Here is a 19,090-nt window from a genome sequence, read left to right as displayed (position 1 = left end):
CGGAAACGGTGTGTTGTTTTTTTTTTAAATTTATGTTCTCCGACTTGACAACAATAATAAGAGTCAGTCGGGGAATGTCCTGCGAAGTTTTTCCCCAACATGTTGTCAACTCCTGCCCACTGAGACAAGGACACTGCGGCACGCACGTCTGCGGGGGAAGTGCGGCGGACCCCCGGTCGGAACGGAACGGTGAGTGTTGTGTAAGAATGACATTTAAACCTAGATGGAGACAACGTTGTGGTTAAATATCGCACAGATCTGAACTTCCTCCTCCACGGGGCTGACGTAAAGGCTAACCAGTGGGGGGTTTTTTTAGTTCTTTTTTTAGCCTTGTTAGCTTGTAAATTCTCCTCGTTGAAACCCTCAACCAGAGTGTCACGCCCACGAAGATAAACTGAGATAATCCACATTGTCGATTTAACTGTTACGTTGGCGGAACCAACGCTCAGCTGGTCACTAACTCTTTCGGCACTAGAAGTTGCCCACTAGCTTCCTGCTAGCCACATCTGATTTCGTTAGCTAGCAGGCTAACAGCCGTTAGCCAGGTGGGAAGTGTAAACAGAAGGTCGTCTGTACCTCGCAGAGCATCAGATGGAGTCCTGGGGTTCCCCTTGTCCGCTTGTGAGCTGCACACGCGTTTGCATGAATCGTGAAACAACGCATGTCTCCGTCAATGTCCTCATCTCGTCAAGGTTTGCCGTCACGATTTAAATTCTTCATACGTAAATACGTAAAAAACCTGCCCACGTACGTGCTATAAATCACTGGAACAGGTCGATTGGACTCACTTCTTATGTATGTCACCTTTACACATTAACTCCCCCAGTTTATCATCTATAAGCAACATGCAGACTTTTTTTTTTAACCAACACATTTAATTATAAGCAGATTGAGGGTGTTAGATAATGATCAAGTCTCTGTGTGGAAAAAAAAGTTGTTATATATGTGTGTATGTATGTATATATATATTAGTGTGTGTGTGTGTGTGTGGTTCAGTGGGAGTGGAAATCCTCACCCACAGTGTTTTTCTGTCCGCACTTTATAGCACAGTCAACAAGGTTTTCCTGAATAGATACCGTATCAATATCTGGGCACAGTCCGTCCGTATATCTACTGTGTGTGTGTGACTTTTATAGCTTGCACGCTAAATGAATCCAAGCCGCCGTCGTCGCCTGAGCGTCTCTGTCAATGAGTCACGGCACTGATGAGCTGTTCAACTGTCCAGCTCCACCAATCGCAGCATCACACTCGGTGAATGTAAGTAAGATGGAAATCCATGCTTATGCAGCTTTGGTGAAATGTTTGGTCTCGCATGTGACAGCCACGATTCATTTCTCACCACCGTACCAAATAACACGCGTTTCATTTTGGTTGCAGACAGTCACAGTTTCATTATACAGTACATTGTCTCATGCCTAGATTTACATGCAAATATTAACATACAAGATCACTTTTAATAAAGCATCGTCCATGGCTTTACGTACTTAAATTTCAGCCATGTTTTAGCATTTTACTTCTATAATTATGCTCGTGAGTAAACCTGTTATGAAAGAAGCTCCTCCATCACCCCCAGCTGTGAATCGAGGGAAACGTTCACCTATCGACAAGCATCATGGGCAGTTGCCTAGACTTGGGCTCGTTGCGTGAGCTAGCAAACATTTGTCCACCAGGAATAGACGGCCATCGCTTGAAAATCATTTTTAAAATTTTTGTTGTGATTGATTGGTCTGCAAAATGCGCCTGCTTTTGTTATGTGGAACCAATTAGCCGTAGTATTATCAGTTTGTGGTTATCTTGAAATGTTTGTTAATCTTCAAAGGCAACTGTGGCTTCTATGATTTCTACACGATGTGAGCTCACAGATAAGGTCAAAAAGCTCTTTCAGCATGCTCAAGTTTCTCACGCATCTCTTCAAAACTTCTAGTTGAATTAATTTATGGACTGTGAAATCAGTGGCTTTGATTGAACTGTGAGCCCATTACTGCTGGGTAAGAGTGAATAGCTGTTGGTGTCTCTTTCCTCCGCCATTGTCGCACAGAATGGAACAGGGCTGTCATCGCCGTCACACCACCCATCTGCTTTCCACTCCCCTGCTGTTTGGGGTGAAAAGCATTTTGCAGAAAAGACCTACAGTGGAGACAGTCGTGGTATGCAGTAATTGGATCAAGTCGTGAGGATTGATTATTGCGATAGGCCATTGAGCCCAGTTTTGGCACGCTCTCATGTGCAGCCCAAATAACAGGTAAACAGAAAAGGCTGGTATTTTGCAGAGGTCTGCTCTGATCGTCACACAACATATATTTTTTCCCTGGATTTAGTGGATTCACCCACTACCGCTCATTCTGTCAGTATTTGGAATTTAAGTCGGTAGGTTTGCAGCGGGCAGACATTATTCCACATAACTTTACTGTTAATGTGCAGGGTTTTGGCGCGGACAAGTAGCCTAAGGCTACATCCACACTACTACCTTTTAGGTTTTTAAAACACACCCCTGCTGCCCTCCGCAGTACTGCAACATATTCGTGGGCCTAAAACTGAGAAGTTTTACCGAAACTGACATTCAAAATAAGACTGTTGCCTCATCGTAATGTACCAGATACAGTGGAAAAGTACCCTCCCCGTTGGCTCTAAATCTGACTGTTTAGTAAATAGTGCTAAAAGTAGCTTCGAAGGCATTCGCTCCAGTACTTCCTGTTCCCTACTCTCTTTCGAACATCAGACATTGTTATACGTCGGCTGACAGATAATAGACCAAATAAAGATTCATTAAGAAACTCTGTTGTTTTGATGTCTGACTGACAGAAAGTTGGCCTTCAACTGATGAGTGCTGGGAAGTCTGGTAAACAAAGATATATAACAAAAAAAGTTGAATTGCCTGTTGTCCACTCTCAGGGCCCCACCTCAGTTCATATTTGTAATAACTGAATGCATTGTCATGATAAGGAAGTCGCTCCTCCAGCTGGAATGTCACCGGAAATTGGTGTACGTGATGAACACTTGTTCTCAGTTGTGGAAGCTGGTTATTTTGCATCATTCTTTGAAAGAAGGCGTCCGTACAAATATATATACAAAATATCCCTTTTATTAGGAGACAGCAGGTCATTTCTTAATAGGGCATATAATACCTTTATTCACTGGTGAGGATATCATCATCAGATTTTTGTATTTCTCAAATATCAATCCAGTATCAGTCGTGCTTTAATCAAAAGGCAATAAATTGTGACTCACATTGACTCGTTGTCACTTCCCGATTTTATGGAAAATGTTTGCAAAATGGCATCCGGACATGTTATGGAGTTTACGCAAGGGGGCCTGTACTACGAAGTGAGTTCAACATACCCAGGATATGTTTTCGTTATCTGGTTTGACTTAACCTAACATTGACCATCCTGGATAAACTGTTCTACGAAGCTCGATATCAACTGTCTCAGTTAACCGGGGGTTTTTCCTGTGTGGTTACGAGCAGGTTCATGGAAGAGACCGAGTTGTTAATTACAAGCGACATCACCAGGACCATAAAAAACGTTTTTATATGTATGAAACGAAAGTAAATGCTGAAACGTGCAGGTCAATGTCAAAATTACATTCTACAAAGTGAAAGGAAAATAATATGATCAAACAACTAAAAAAGAACAACTCAAAATATTTTTTTAATAATCAGAAATTCACTTCCGGAGCTTGATCTGTTCCAAATGTGGGCGTGGTCACTGTTGAGCTCCACATCTGCTGCACTTTATTTGTCATGTTAGTCTAAACTCTTATATCCAAGTCAGGATTCTGTAGAATGATGATGCTGGTTTTCCAGTGATCTGATTGGTCAGTAGGTGAACTGGTGACTGACTTTGATCTCTTATCTCGGAACTTCACCTGCTCCGGATCAGGTTAGCCGTTCAACACAAGTTACCATAGTGTTTTACCCAGGTGAGGAAAGAACCAGCTTTCTAGGACAGAAAACCCAGAGTTAAACCCGAAGGCACCTCTATAGCCATCTCCTGCTTCATTGTACAGCCCTCTGGTATAATTGAAGTTGAACAACTGAACCATCGCTATAACCTTCTTTTTAACTGTGAAATTACACCTTGTTTTGAGTTGAAAATGAAAACACTTTACTTGATTTAAACTATTTAATCCAGTAGTTGTTAATTTTTGTTTGTCAGTCTGGGACTGTAAAAGCCACAGATGCCACTCTGACTCCACCCTGGGAGATGACAGTTCTCACTGGTATGTGCTGATTGTTCAAGGAGACCATACATGTTCAGGTCAGCATGAGGTCATTATATATTTTGCTACTGAATAGTTCCAGAAAAGAAAACTGCATCTGCAGAGGGGATATCTTTACGGTTAACTTGTTTTATTTAGGCTACAGTTCTCCTGTTTACTTTGGAAATGGTAAGCGCACTGTGCAACATTGTCAATGTGAATATTCAGGAAAGGATGTTTCTTTTGGAAAGGGGCCTGTTCTGTTTATAGCTTATAGTCCCCAAAAAAAAGATTATCTGGGTTAGACATGCCAGTGTGCAGTCTGAGACCAGCAGCCATTTGGTTATGCACCTAATTGTCTCTTTGTGGAGTTACAGGCAATGAAATCCTGGATATATTTTGTTTATTGGAGGGCAGGAGCCAACATGTTATTGCTCTGTGGTCTGCCGGGCTTAACTTGTTAAATCATAACCGCTGAAGCCTCAAGTGACACATTTTGTTGCTATTTTCCCCCCCATCCATCTTGACACACCGATCATAGTGTGACAATCCCTAAAAACCATAACTCAGTCACCTTGAGTTGACCTGTCTCTCCAATAGAAAACGCACTGGTTAAAATCACATTACTGTGGTAATCATGATAATATCATCGACCGATGCAAACTCTTTTAAGAGTGGACGGGAGGTCGAAAGCATTTCGTAGATCTTCAAGGTCGTCTCAGGAACTGGGACAACATCCCATTTTGTGAGCCGTTGTTACATGTGATTGCCCCTCAGCCTCAGAACTTGAATACATGCATGTGCATCACACACACACACACACACTCTGACCACAGTCACATGGATAGTCCCACTCACTCTCAGTACTGTTCCGAGGCCGGGTTTTCCAGTTTAATTACTCCTCTGAGTGTAATTTCACATCAACTTGCGGGTTGCTTGAAATTGCTCTTCACCCTTGTTAAAATTTCCTCTTGTGCACGTGATTTTGGTTTCGTTGACCTTTTATGATGAGCTTTGTTATGATGTGCAATTATAGTGTTAGGGCATTACTCAGCAATGTCTTTGTGCCTAACCAATGGAAAGCATTTACTGGTTTTCTTTGGTCCATGACAAAGTTCAACAGCCAGGATAGGCACGTGTAGCTTTTGAAAATTTCTTCTAAATTGTTTTTAAATAGTTGCTATTAAAAGATGTAAACTTGAATGAATTGATTATTTAAATTTGCAAGTTAAAGGATGCTACCTGATAAACTGAAGCTCCTAATAGAAAAAAGGTTCACAGTCTTTACTCTGTACTGGCTTTACAGGGTTGTTGTCTGTCCAGTTGCATCAGTAGGTGGTTTCCCACCAAAAGATCCGGGAACATTAATTTCCTGAGAATTAATAACCTTTAAATTTCCCAGGGGTAAAAGTTTCCACAGCAGGACAGAAGCCGTGAGAATATTAAGCAACTTATTTAGCTGACGTGTTAAAAGCACAATAATTTGTGTGGGCGGCAATGCAAAAATGGGACATCAAAGCAGGAACTCTGTGGGTCCATCAGACATGAAAGAGCTTGGGCTGCTCCATCATGACTGTTTTTGGCCACAAATTAAAAGTGACAGCTAAAGTGTTTGCAATTTGCGAGTTTCTTAAAATGATCAGATGATAAATTAACAGTCACTTGACGTTCAGTGCTGCAGCCCTCACCCTTAAGGTTCATGAACCTTTTATTTAGACCCTGGTTCCCCTGGTGGAAACACAGATAAGAGAACAGTTTTTCCAAAGTTTTCCTCAAGAAAGTAGCATCACAAACTGTATAATGTGTTATCTCGCATTATGTCGTTATCTCTGTGTTGCTTAAATTTGAGACGTGCTCGCTTTGGTTTTCAAATGTGACTTTTTAACCTTCAAAATCCACTGTTTAAAACGTTACTCTTTACAACTCGGCTTTGGTGCCAATAGCTCGATGAGATGGAATTATGGTTTACAGACTCTTTTTTTTTTTGCATCTCATTTATCTTTAGTACGCTGTTAAAACTACAGACATTCCTCCAAGACTTTCGGAGCCAATTCCTTTGTTTTTGCTGAGCACCGAAGACATTTGGGTCTAAGATCAAAAGATGAAACTGCGGTTTCGGTGCTTCCCTTTGTGCGGTAGGTGTTAAGGAAAGCTCAATTTTACAAGTGGCTGCGCAGGCAACAACCGATCGAATCGCGATCGAACAAACACCTAAGTGCAGACGCTATTCAGTCAAATCACACTAATGCAAAATTGAGTCCTGCCTGACCTCAAACGTTAAAATGAGCCTGGAGAGAGGAGGCGGACTCAGTTGATGAACCTGGTGTGTTCATCTGGTTGTGGATTTTCTTACCGGTATATTTCACTTCAGCATTGCATGGACAGCTAACATGGCACGTTATCGCGAAAGCCGCCTATGCTGTGTGTCCCCGAGCTGGAAACTCTGATTGGTTGTTGTCATTATGACAATCCCGCCAGCACCAAGCCTCTCTCTCTAGCCTAAACCGTAGGCTAGAGAGAGAAAGAGAGAGACCTGGCTTTTACTCTGCAGGCCATATTCAGACAGTTTAGATGGATCGCAGTTTACATCAAGCATCATAAAACCTCTCAGGCGCAGATCAAGTGACCACTTGTGGTGAGATGCAGGGGAAACTGTCCACAGCTGAACAGAAAAACAAAGGAAAAACAAATGATCACCTGTACAGTTGGATAAGAGGATTGAAGTGGCAGTTTGGCACCTCGGCTTTGAAACCCTGTCTGAGTTGTTTGGCAAGCTCCGAGTAGGAATACGTTCACTCTGCACAGCACAGGCTGTGCAGAGTGAATTCCCCCAAGATACGTTTCAATGCTAGTTATTCAAGTAGAATTAATTCAACTTATAATATTTGGAGGAAGGACAGTCATTATTAAAATACACAATACAAAAAATCTCAACACCAAAGTAGCTGTAATATAAGTTAACTGCTGCCCACATGTCATTTTGAGGTTCATTTTGAGGAAAAACCTTGCAACCAGTCAGACCAAGGTTTGGAGGTTATGGGACTGAGCTGTTTGCTGCCCGAGTTGAGATTTACAGGCGGCTTGTTAATTAGTCACCTCTTGGCTCCCACTGGAAAAGTGGTATAAAATAGCTCTTGATTTTATACATTGTGTGTTTTGTGCAGGCCTAAAAAAAATCAGGACAGGTCTCTGTTTTGTAAAGTGCAAAGGTTTGGGATTTAAATAGTTCTCCCACCAGTTAAAACAACTGGAAGTTTTGTGAAAAGGATGTTGAGATCCCCCCGCAATCTGTTAAGATTTAAATACCCTAAAAACACACATTCGACTGTTCAGTTGTCTAATTGGCCACTGAGACTAGCTATTAATTCTGCAGACAGGTCGACGTCATTACACGTATACTGCACATTGTGTATTTTGGGCTGCAGCACAGCATCAGGTGGCGCTATTAAATTGTGGGGTTATGTGGCTGAAATGTATTTTTCGTTAGGATAATTAGCTCGTAATTCTTTGAAGGTCCCTCGTATGTCTTCTGTGTCGCTGATGGTCAGGAACGCAGAACTATGAGAATCTACGAGTGCACTTCAACTCTGCCCTTCACAGATGATGAGTTATCCTTAAGTTGTCCACATTGTAAAATGTGAACACGTGGGAGGACTTGAGTCGAGGTGCGGCCACGCAGCTGTGGCCACGTCTGGGATCTATGGTGGAAAAACACGAGATTTTAGTCTTGTTTTGCCTTCACTTGACTAATACGCACTCTGGGGAAAGCCTGCAGTTTATGTAAGCAGTGTAATATGCTTCCATGGAAGACACGCCTGAAAAAAATGTCTACACTCTGCCAGAAGAGGCCTGATTATCAAAGGGATGGTCTCTAACACAGAGACCACTGAAACAGCTCTGTGGTTCGATCATGTCAGATCTTTATTGTCGTATTCCCACGAGATAAGATGTTTTGCTTCATAAAGAACAGACCGCTGCGTTTTGTTTCCAAATGTTTCCCTTTTTGCAGCAGTACATTAAAAGTTAATGCATTCAGCTGTGGTTCAGTACCTTAATCTCTTTATTTTTTTTCTGCTCCTTTCAGGTTAGTGTCTTGTATCTGAGCATCTAGTCCGCCGCCTCAACAGAACCCCTTCATCACTGTGATTTAAACCTGGGACAGACCACACCACTGACTTCAGTACCTCCTATACCAGCTTCAAGCCACTATGTCTTAGCTTATAGCAGCACAGCTCCCCTCCCTGATCACCCTGTCCTTTGGAACCCAGTCCCTCACCTCACCCTCCTCCCTTCCGCCGTCCCTCATCTCCTTTCCTGATGTGGTAATTTCTGATCGTGACACCAGCAGCGCCCCTTCCGGCGCGATGAGCAGCCTGCACCAGCAACACCATGGCAGCGCAGGCTCAGAGCGAGATCTTCATTCTGCCACCTCCACCGTCAGCCTCCCTTCGGTCAGAAAGACCCCCAAGAAGCGGCGTCTGTCCCTCCACTCGCTGTTTGGCCGACGGCGACGGCCCGACCGCGACCCCAAGCGCAAATCCAGGCCTCCGCAGGCTGGAGCCGGAGTGGACGGCACTGTCAGCACTGAAATTGTGCAGTCAGAGATTCTCCAGGATAAAACCTCTTCCCACTCGGCGCCAAGCGTAGCATCAACTTCGTCAGTGTCGGGGTCTTCATCGGAGCTACTGGAGTGCCCCCTGTGCCTACTGCGCCATGCTCGCGATCGCTTCCCCGACATCATGACCTGTCACCACCGCTCCTGTGCAGACTGCCTGCGACAGTATCTGCGCATCGAGATCTCGGAGTCGCGCGTCAACATCAGCTGCCCTGAGTGTTCCGAGCGCTACAACCCCCACGATATCCGCATGATCCTGGGAGACCGAGCCCTCATGGACAAGTATGAAGAGTTCATGCTGAGGAGGTGGCTGGTGGCTGAACCTGACTGCCGCTGGTGTCCTGCCCCGGACTGTGGGTAAGAAACACAGCTTAGGGATTATATAGACAACTCAGCGAATAACATATTAGGACAACCAATAACAAAAAGCTGTCAAATTCACAGCAAGTGTACACGAAAATTCATCAAATCTATTTCAGTCAGTTTGCAATAAAGCTTTCAGGTCTGTGAGATTACTTCCACAAAGATGCAATTTTTGACATTTCAGAATCTCCTTTTTTCAGTTACCTAAGATGTGCTTGATGTTGTGTCATAACCAACACACATAAGTCCCAAAATAACAGTAAGAAGCGACATCGAGGAAACTCTGAGGCTATAATCTGTCCGTTTGAAGCTCACCTCAGCTTTTGCATTGATGCTTGAGTTATAAATAACTCGTAGAAGTCTGAGACCTGTTTATTGTGTCGACCTAATGAATCAGCCAAAGTAAAAGCAGCGAGTGAATGATCATGTGTCGTCATCAGACTGTATCTTGTCATTTTTCTAACAGTCACGGGCTGTAGATGGATTTAAATAAACACATCCCTAAATGAATAATAATACATAACAGTGACTAGAGGTTCAGACATAGATTGAATAATAGGAATACATAATAAAGTAGTAAAACACTGAAGAATGTAAAGAGGACAGAATTTGAGTATTTGGCGATGAACACAAGTAGCTTGAAGTCAGATGATTTTTCACATAACTTTATTAGCCACCTGACAAAAATATATATTCTGTTGTTTCTTACAGTTATATATTTATTTTTGTGTTTTCTCTCTTTCTCATGGAGGAGACAGGTGAGGGGGGTCAGGTCAGGTCAGGTCAGGGTCGTGTGTGTTTGAAGCTGGTAGGGATTTAACAGTTTGCTCAGAGGGGCCTGAACTGAGGCTGACATAGCGTGTTTTCCCTGCTCACTAGGTCACACTGCTCATTGCACAGTGCACTTGTCCTGCTCACCTACTACACTTTCAGCAGCCTCTAATTTATATTTTACCACAGGAGCTAGCTGGACTGTCTTTAAAGAACACAACATATGTGTCCATAGAGTTTGGGTTCAGTAGTCCACATTCCTTGCGTCTAGCTATCACCACCATTAGTTTAGTCTTGAGTGATTGCAGAACTCAGCGATGGTTTAAGCCTCCGCTCTCTCTCATGGCTTTGTTTCCCCAACACTGCTGACCTTGTCTGTCAGAATAATGGCTCTTTCATAAGCTTGTTTCAGCTCTTCTTGCTGTATTCCTCCACACGGTTCAGCTCGGGCTCACTGCCACAATCTCCACTGGTCAATGCTCTAGCCGATGATTCTTGTGTAATTGCACTCTAGAGTTATTTGGCTCTGCATGAGGAGACAAATCATCTTTCGACATGGCAGAGTCTTGGACTCTTGGTTTTAAACCGTACAGGTTCAGCACTGTTTTTGTATTTGGTGCAAAATGAATGTGTTTCAAAGAGGAACCACTTACTCTTGGTGTAACAACACAAGTCGAATGCGAGCATAAAATGCAGGAAACACCAGATAGTTTTGTAACCGAAAGGTCCATTTTGAAACTCTCCGAACCTGCTACAACGGTCAAACAATTGGCCCGGGTTTGCTTCACCAAGGTGTTAGTGTGAACTGTCTGGAACTGTCTGGACTGAATGTTTTGAGCTATATGCACACACACAAACACCTACACACACCCACAACCCCACAGCTGGACTGTCACATATGCCTTATGTAACTGTGCTACCAGTACTGATACTAGAAACCATGAAAACTTAAAATATGATGAATATTAACTTACTCCAATCTCACTTTTGTAAAAGTAATAATGTGCTTTAAAAACATTGTCGCGTAAGTGATTTGCTCCTGAGGAAAACACTTTGTGGTTGAACATGTTAAAATGTAAAAAACAAACAAAGATATAAATGATTATTAATTTAGAGTTTGGTATTATTTGATATGAAATATGAAATATTGCATTATATAGGTGTCACCCCATTGAGACAATACCCTTGTTTTATATTATTTTTTAATTCTTCATGACTTTGAGTTAAAGAGGTCCTTTACACACACACACACACACACACACACACACACACACACACACTGTTGCTTGTCTCGTATCAGCAGATGCTAGCATGTCTATTTGATAAAATACTTACTATACATCAGATTACATGAACCACCGTTGCCTTTTTTCTGTAAAATGGCCAAATAATACTGTGTGGACGTGAACCAACAGACACAGTGTGTATATCAGCTGATGCCATCATCTTTGCTTATTCATCGTCTAAAATAATTTCCTGGGAGTTAGTGCTGTGCTGAAGAAGTAGCTCTGTGTTGCTTTAGGAATTGAATTAACTGAATTGAATTTATAGATGTACATTTTGTGGTGGATTGGACAGTGGTTGAGTGGATCAGCTGAGGGCTACACACACACACACACACACACACACACACACACACACACACACACACACACACACACACACAAACTCTCACACTGGGCCTTTATGCTAGTGTCCCACTACAGAGCCGTAACAAATCGTCCAGTTATATCTGTCAGTCAAGTGTTTGTTATTCCTCATTGCCTGTTTCTAATGTTCCCATGATGACTCTCTGCTGTGGGAGCCTGGATGCTGCAAACAATCTCAGGGGATAGCTGAGGTTCTCATATATATACTGTATACACATTTCATTAATAGGCCAGGTGCTCGGCAGTAGTTTACACAGTTTCTATGGTGTTCTTTTCAACAACATAATTATTAATGTCTCATCCTTTATCCAAGTTTGTGAGTCAGCAAGCAACAGGAAACAGTCAATACCATTTCACAGATAACAAAGCCATTTATTTGAAGTAATAATTTTGTTAGTATATAAATGACAACAATGGATTTTATTGTACCCGTTTGTCAAGTTTTAGAACATTTGCAGGCTTATAATAAAACAGCTGTTGGAAATTCCCCCTGTCCTGCTGCAAGTTTTCAATAATAGCTTTTCAATTGGCCGATGTAATGATTGATGAGGGGCCACCATGATGGTGACATACGGCCATGCAGAACTGATTGTGCCAGTATTGATTTATTTTAACCGAGCTCATCGGTGGATTCATCATGGAAAGTCAAAATGGCTCATTTCCTGTGTTTATGTAACACGCATCACTGTAAATGTAAATAGCACCAGTGTTAACTGTGAAATCTCTTTTTAACCACCCAGTTTTCTTGCCTGCGCTGTCACTATACTTGCCACTTAAGCCACACTGACCCCTAGTGTTGTGCTACATTACTACACCCATGGGCTTTCACACCTAGCAGTTGTTTAAAACCACGTTGTCTGTGTCATTCCTCTCTCAGCTACGCAGTCATTGCGTTCGGCTGTGCCAGCTGCCCAAAGATCACCTGTGGACGCGAGGGCTGTGGGACAGAGTTCTGCTACCACTGCAAACAGCTGTGGCATCCCAACCAGACGTGTGACACGGCACGGCAACAGAGGGCGCAGAGCCTGCGGCTGAGGAGTTTCAGGTCCTCCTCCCTCAGCTATAGTCAAGAGAGTGGAGCTGCAGGTAACTCAGAAGATAAACACCTCAACGCAAAATGCACACGGACTAACCTGGCCAGTTTCTTTTCCGTATTTACAAACAAAAATCACACGTACCTTCATAATAATAATAATAATAATAAATTTCATCACAACAATCACAGGAATTTGGCCTCATAGTGATGCACAGTAGATTGTGCAGTACACTGTAAAATATGCACTGTAAATACTAAACAAAAGTACAGCATGTAAAAGGCTCCTCTGGTCCACTAGGCGATGACATCAAGCCATGTCCCCGGTGTGCTGCCTACATCATCAAGATGAATGATGGGAGCTGTAATCACATGACCTGCGCTGTCTGCGGCTGTGAGTTCTGCTGGCTCTGCATGAAGGAGATCTCTGACTTGCACTATTTAAGGTGAGACAAACATTGAGTTGATAAAAAAACTGCTTGGATTTTACTTTTGGAAGTTATTTCATGTTTGAGAGTGAAACTCGATGATTGACTTTTGAAAAAGTCACTTTCCCTCACAATTCTTCTTCCCTTCTCTCTCTTTCTCTCTCTCTATCTCTGTCTTTCCTCCTTCCTCTCAGTCCGTCAGGCTGCACCTTCTGGGGTAAGAAGCCCTGGAGCCGAAAGAAGAAGATTCTGTGGCAGCTTGGCACGTTGGTGGGAGCCCCGGTGGGTATCGCCCTCATTGCCGGCATCGCCATCCCCGCAATGATCATCGGCATCCCAGTCTATGTGGGCAGAAAGGTGAGGGCGACCAGGAAGCTGAGGAATAATATGTAATAACAACAGTAAAAACCAACGGCTTATTGTGTGTGTGTTTTCAGAGTCCCATCTGTCCATATTGCAATTTTAATCTTTTAAGGTGATAACCAAACGTTTTATTTCCCCTCAGATCCATAACCGCTACGAGGGCAAGGACATCTCCAAACACAAGAGGAACTTGGTGATTGCCGGTGGTGTGACGCTGTCGGTGATTGTGTCGCCTGTAGTTGCTGCTGTCACCGTTGGTAAGAAGTGTTTTTCTCTCTTACTCCCTCTTGTATTTCTCCACTGCACCATCTGTTTCTCCTCTGGATTTAAATTATTCACAAGGTTTTGTTGTCGAAGTAGTAAAAAGTGAATACTGTAAATTGGCCCAAAACATCTGTCACACACTAGAAAGGTGCATCTTTAGAAAGGAATTAGTTGCACTGTATATGGATTTTACCACTGACGCACAGAGAAACGTCCTCTGTTTATTGTGTCACTTAGGAATCGGTGTTCCCATCATGCTGGCCTACGTCTATGGTGTTGTCCCGATCTCACTGTGTCGGAGCGGCGGCTGTGGCGTGTCTGCCGGCAATGGCAAAGGGGTGCGAATCGAGTTTGATGATGAAAATGACAACATAGGCAGTGGGGCGGCAGCCACAGGTAAGAATCTCTGACTGACTGATAAACTGACTTGGGAGAATAAAAAAAATACTGTGTTTCATTATTAATACAGTGAAGCAATGTCACTTTTATACTTCGTGGTACAAAGAGTGTGCGACTTACACAACAAGATGCAAATCTACACCACGACGAAATGTCATACACATTTCAGGTAAAAAGAACTACAAACACAGGAAGGTCAGGAATCTTTTGTTTGCTTTGGAATTAACCTTATTTATCATAAACACACACTCTCCTGTACACGTGTGCATGTGACGTTATACACACCAATTAAGGTCTGACATAAAACCTGAGTATCTGGAAAACACAGACATTTTTTGTGGCAACCATGCTACAATAGGTTTGGTATGTGTTTGCACTCATTTGCCAACTCTGGTATGAAGAAGCACCACCTGCATCTGCCAACGCCCTTTGTGTGCACATGTAGATTATTCATCGCCCACAAAAAGCCAGAACAGAGACGTGCAAGTTGTGCGATGGTATGAAATGACTGGCGCAGTGTCACAGTCCAACTGACGGCTGTGTGAGGTTGAGCTCTCCACGCTTGCCGAGGAGGTGCCCAAGGAGAAAAAAGGACTGAATTTCTCACAGCCTCTGTCAACGCTGTGAATGATAAATATAAATCCAAGCGACAGCAGGGAATCTGACCTTTTTCCGGGAACATAAGGTGTGAGACAAGGTGGCACTTATTCACACCTTACAATCAATCTGTTGTTTCAGTGTAAAGCCTGTCAAAGTCAGTAAAGGCAGTCATTTTTAGGTCACAGGTCACTGAATATAGAGATGCTAAACAATTGTTTCTCAAGCAGCAACTTTTTTTTGTTTGGGGTTCAATAACTGAACAGATCATGTGTTCAGTTATTTAATCAGATACAAACCACTGTAAATTGAACAAAACTACAAAATCCCCATTCTCCCCTTTCCTTCGTAGACACAACCTCGGTGACAGAGACACGTCTCAACAATCCCAGCCTTGGAGACGGCGCGAGCGTCGGCGGTCTGACAGGCCTGAGTCTCAGCGTCAGCGGCAGCCACATGGAGCGTTGTGGCATGAGCTCCACTCAGCGGGACAACATGTCCGACAATGCCAGCACCACAGCCCTCGCTGGGACCAGCATCACCGGCAGCCTGTCTGGCAGCTGCTACAACAGGTAACAGGACTGAACCTGATTTGTCTCCGCTTTGCTTCAGATGTTCATGGTTTCAATCACAGGCCCCAAAAATGCATTGAAATATAAAAATGAGGAATCAGGATTTAGATCAACAAATGCTCATTACAAAGCAGGCGTATTCATGAATTTGCACATGACTGTTCAAGGATATTTCAGTTAATGTCTTTAAGAATTAGTTTATATTGGTATAATCAGTATATATATTTTTGTCATTAATTGTTTTGTTTTTTCCCAGGATGGAAGTGCAGGCTGACGTCCAGAAGGAGCGTTGCAGTCTGAGCGGAGAGTCGGCCACGGTCAGTCTCGGAACGATCAGTGACAACGCAAGCACAAAAGCCATGGCAGGATCCATCCTCAGTGCCTACATGCCCCTGGAGAGGTGAGCAGTCACAACATACTCCTCCTAAAACAGGAGATTCATTACAGGTTTTCAGAGTTAAAAACTCTGAAAACTCACTTTTCCTAGTGGTTTTTTTTTAACCTCTTGCTGTTTGCCCTGAGGTTGAATTGTTAAAAGGAGAATCATCATGTGAAGTAGAACTGCAGGCGGTCTGGACCATGATTTAAGCACATAAAAACAAACTACAGGAATAATAAGTGGGGGATTGTGTCATAATTGAGGATTTTTATTTTATTTTTATTTGTCATAAATGGCATTTGGTTGATTTGTGATTAAAAGTAAGATTATCTAGATATATTGTATGTAGATACACATGGATGCCCAAAGTAAAAAAAGTGTGACATTGAAAGTTTTTGTTGTTGTTCTTGACAGTTAAGTTACATTTTAGTGATTTTTATTTTGTAGAGACAACAGTCTGGATGTTCAGGTGGACGAGGAGAAGGTGAGACACTTGAGTGCCAGCAGCAGTCTGGATGAAGCCAGCTGTAGCAGCAGCACTGCTGGCCTCAAAGAAGCTAGCGGTGTGCCGTGCTCATGCCCCTCCGCCTGCTGCTATACTCCGCACGACAGCCACTGCTGCCCCTCGTCTCCCTGGGCGAAGGAACCCTCCACCTCAGGGGGCAGAAAGAAAAATATTTGGAGAAGAGCTAGAGGCAGCAAAGGAGACACAAAAATGAATTCAGCACAAGGAGATATGGATGCTCAGCTCCTGGAGCAGCGCAGCACTAACTCCTCTGAGTTTGAATCGCCGTCCCTGAGCGGCAGCCTCCCGTCTGTGGCCGACTCGCACTGCAGCCACTTCTCCTCAGAGCTCTGCTGCTCTGACCAGGAAACCCCAAGAACAGCTCATCCACCTTCCTCCGCGCCAGCGGACCCCCACGCTCATCATCCCGCCGCGGCCTTCACACCCATGCCTGAGGTGGAGAACGACCACCCTGAGCATTATCCCTCTCAGAGCAGCCGCGTGGCCTTCACCCACCGTCTGCTGTCTGCATCTCCACCCGCCTCGCCGATAGGCGGGAGCAGTGGGACGTTTCTGTACATCAGCGAGGGGAGTGTTGGCGACGTCACGGCCGACCTGGAGCTAGGCGAAGACGAGAGCATGAAAGAGACCACAGATAACACTGCTGCGGAGCCTGTAAGCCCGACGAGCACGCGCTGTATACAAACCGATATCTGAAACAACACTTCACCGCTGCTAGCTCAGTTTTAGCCTCATCACCTACTTACACTCTTAAGAGAAGCAGCCGATTAATCTTTTGGAAGCTGGTGGTCAAGTTTGATATTATATTATCTTTTGTATCTGCTGCGGAGGCAGGAAGTATTATGTGAATGTGAGACAGTACAGTTACAGGCAGGTTTGAGGTCTGAGTTGTAGAGAGATTTGTGAATAAAGTGAACAGTAACATCATGGTTTAATGATGTTATTCAGTGACACGACAAGCGGACTTGTGACGCTGGAGCAGCAAGGCCTTTCGACGGTAGCGCTGAATGTATGTGAGCAGGTGTAAAGAAGGTAATCCGTGTGGTGAGATACTACAGAAGGCTGTTGATCTGTTCAGCTATCAGGATAATTTTTAGTCTATACTGGTCGATTCTCTGAATCCAGCCTCTTTCCTGAAGCGATCTGAAGCGGGGTGGGGGCGAGAAAAAAGTCTGATATTATCTTTTTCTGTAGTAAATTGAGCTGCTATTATAAAGCATCGCCTGTTCTCCTTTCGTCACGCCTGCAAACGTCCGATTTCCTTCAGGGTTTGCATGAGTGGAGATGCCATCACTGTGGTCCACCGCTGTGCCACCACTTCAGGCTGTGACTTTTTGATGGTGAGAGACGCCACACACAGCTAAAGGATTGTTGGACCGTCTGTCTTTTCTTGACACCTAAGCGGGACCAGTCCGTACAGTAGATTTTATTTTTCCAAAATGATCCATAAAGAAGTGATTATTATTTGTTTTTGTTTAAAATGTGACTCCGTGTTTTTTGTTCTCTGTGTTCGCTTATTTGTATTTTCCATTTTTGGGAAGTTGGTTTTAATATTGAAGCCCTGTGTTGGGGCTTTTTTTTTTTTTTGTAAAAATCTGGTGAGAATTGTGTTGATGGACTGAGAGACGAACTGATGTAGCCCTCCTTCATCTTTTAGCTATTGTTCATTTAGTCCCTGTCTGCAGTGATAAAAACATGTCTGTGGTTGCACCTGTGCAAATATAACAAATTTCTCACTGCCATTTTTAGTTTATAATTTAATAAGGAGATATTTATTCAAATAATTAATTTCAAGTTATTCCCTGTAAATGGAGAAATGCAGAAAAACAACAATTTCTGTTATTTGAAAGTGTAGCATTTCTTAAAAGTTATAGGGCTCGTCACTAAAACTTGAACCCCATCCAAACTGTGTATTTGCAATAAGAAAATTAAATCTTCTAACATACTTCAGTTGTGCAATGTGAAACTCCTCTTCATATATCAGTGGTTTAATATTCACTAGTGAATGTACCGTAATGATGCTCCATCTTTGATTCTTCCTCACTAATAATCTAAATCAAAATATTATTTTTGATTCAGAGCTTTGGGTGTATTTTAACTACAATATGTTTAAGGTCATTTCTTAAACCCTTGATCGATGCAAATAATTTTGTATTTGTTGGACCCACAGTGCCTTTCAGGGGGGATCCTTTGTAAAGTGTTTTTTTTTTTTTTATCTTTTCATTCCCTCATTCTGTGTGTCTTCAAATGATAAACATAAAAATCACAAGAGTGGATAATGTTTGCCTAAAAGTCGGGGGGGGGGGCAGACCGACCAGACAAGTCATGACAATACAACATTGTACTAGACCTTGTTCGGGGGCACTACTTTAAACCTCCAGACCAAAATGTTTGTTTGGGCTTTTAGGAACAATCATTTTCTTTAAGTAGCCAAAGTTGAAATTGACGTGCCTGTAGTTGGATTAGTCGGCACGTGTTGGCAATAAAACCCTTTTTATCCAAAGCAGTCAGCCTCACGAGTGTCTGAGTGCAGTGATACTAAAAACTACATTTTGTGTTGAGCAGCTTCAGTGAGTTAAAAAGGGTGACTCAAAGTTTTGGTGCAACACAAGTGTCTCCAGCTGCAGGACAGTCCCACCTTGTTTGTGTTCCTTCTATTAAAAAAAATAAAATGTCTAATTCCTGTGAGTTTTATATTATTATTTGGAGACTAGTGCCAGGTCAAATTTTTCGAGTTGGCCAAAATCAGCGCATGCTATTTGGAATAAAAAATTATATATTTCTTAATTATTTGCATTACAATGTGCATGTTGATGCATATCCCTAAACAATAAACTTCTCAATCAAGCTTTGTCTTCTGTATATCGGGACATAAAATGGATTGTTTTGTGTTTACAGTGATGCTGAGGTGCAGTCGTTACGCTGCAGCTT

The 19,090-nt window shown here is 42.9% G+C and overlaps 1 protein-coding gene across 5 annotated transcripts; it reads left to right on the top strand.

Moving 5' to 3' along the window:
• Positions 1-44: 44 nt before the first annotated feature.
• LOC118292182 (E3 ubiquitin-protein ligase RNF19A) lies at positions 45-19,007 on the top strand. Of its 5 annotated transcripts, XM_035620905.2 has the most exons (11): positions 50-189; positions 1,137-1,257; positions 8,285-9,172; positions 12,476-12,684; positions 12,933-13,077; positions 13,254-13,416; positions 13,565-13,679; positions 13,924-14,082; positions 15,035-15,254; positions 15,511-15,654; positions 16,081-19,007. In XM_035620905.2, exons 3-11 carry the CDS (start codon positions 8,565-8,567, stop codon positions 16,853-16,855), a joined length of 2,538 nt encoding a protein of 845 aa, XP_035476798.2. In that variant the 5' UTR covers positions 50-189; positions 1,137-1,257; positions 8,285-8,564; the 3' UTR covers positions 16,856-19,007. The 5 variants fall into 5 exon arrangements, with proteins under 5 accessions (XP_035476802.2, XP_035476798.2, XP_035476801.2 ...); XM_035620909.2 differs by lacking the exon at positions 1,137-1,257 and having other exon boundaries at positions 45-189; XM_035620908.2 differs by lacking the exons at positions 50-189; positions 1,137-1,257 and adding an exon at positions 3,994-4,015.
• The last annotated feature ends 83 nt before the right edge of the window (positions 19,008-19,090 follow it).

This window comes from Scophthalmus maximus, chromosome 22 (genome assembly GCF_022379125.1).
Source record: "Scophthalmus maximus strain ysfricsl-2021 chromosome 22, ASM2237912v1, whole genome shotgun sequence".
Taxonomy (NCBI): Eukaryota; Metazoa; Chordata; class Actinopteri; order Pleuronectiformes; family Scophthalmidae; genus Scophthalmus; species Scophthalmus maximus.
Note: the sequence above shows the minus strand (reverse complement) of the source record. Positions and strands in the feature narration are given on the sequence as shown.

Bases quoted from the DNA above. Each gene is read 5' to 3' on its own strand.
- LOC118292182 (XM_035620909.2), top strand. From the start codon at position 8,565: ATGAGCAGCCTGCACCAGCAACACCATGGCAGCGCAGGCTCAGAGCGA. The intron at 12,685-12,932 runs GTAACTCAGAAG...CTGGTCCACTAG, and splicing joins TCAAGAGAGTGGAGCTGCAG to GCGATGACATCAAGCCATGT. The intron at 14,083-15,034 runs GTAAGAATCTCT...TTTCCTTCGTAG, and splicing joins CAGTGGGGCGGCAGCCACAG to ACACAACCTCGGTGACAGAG.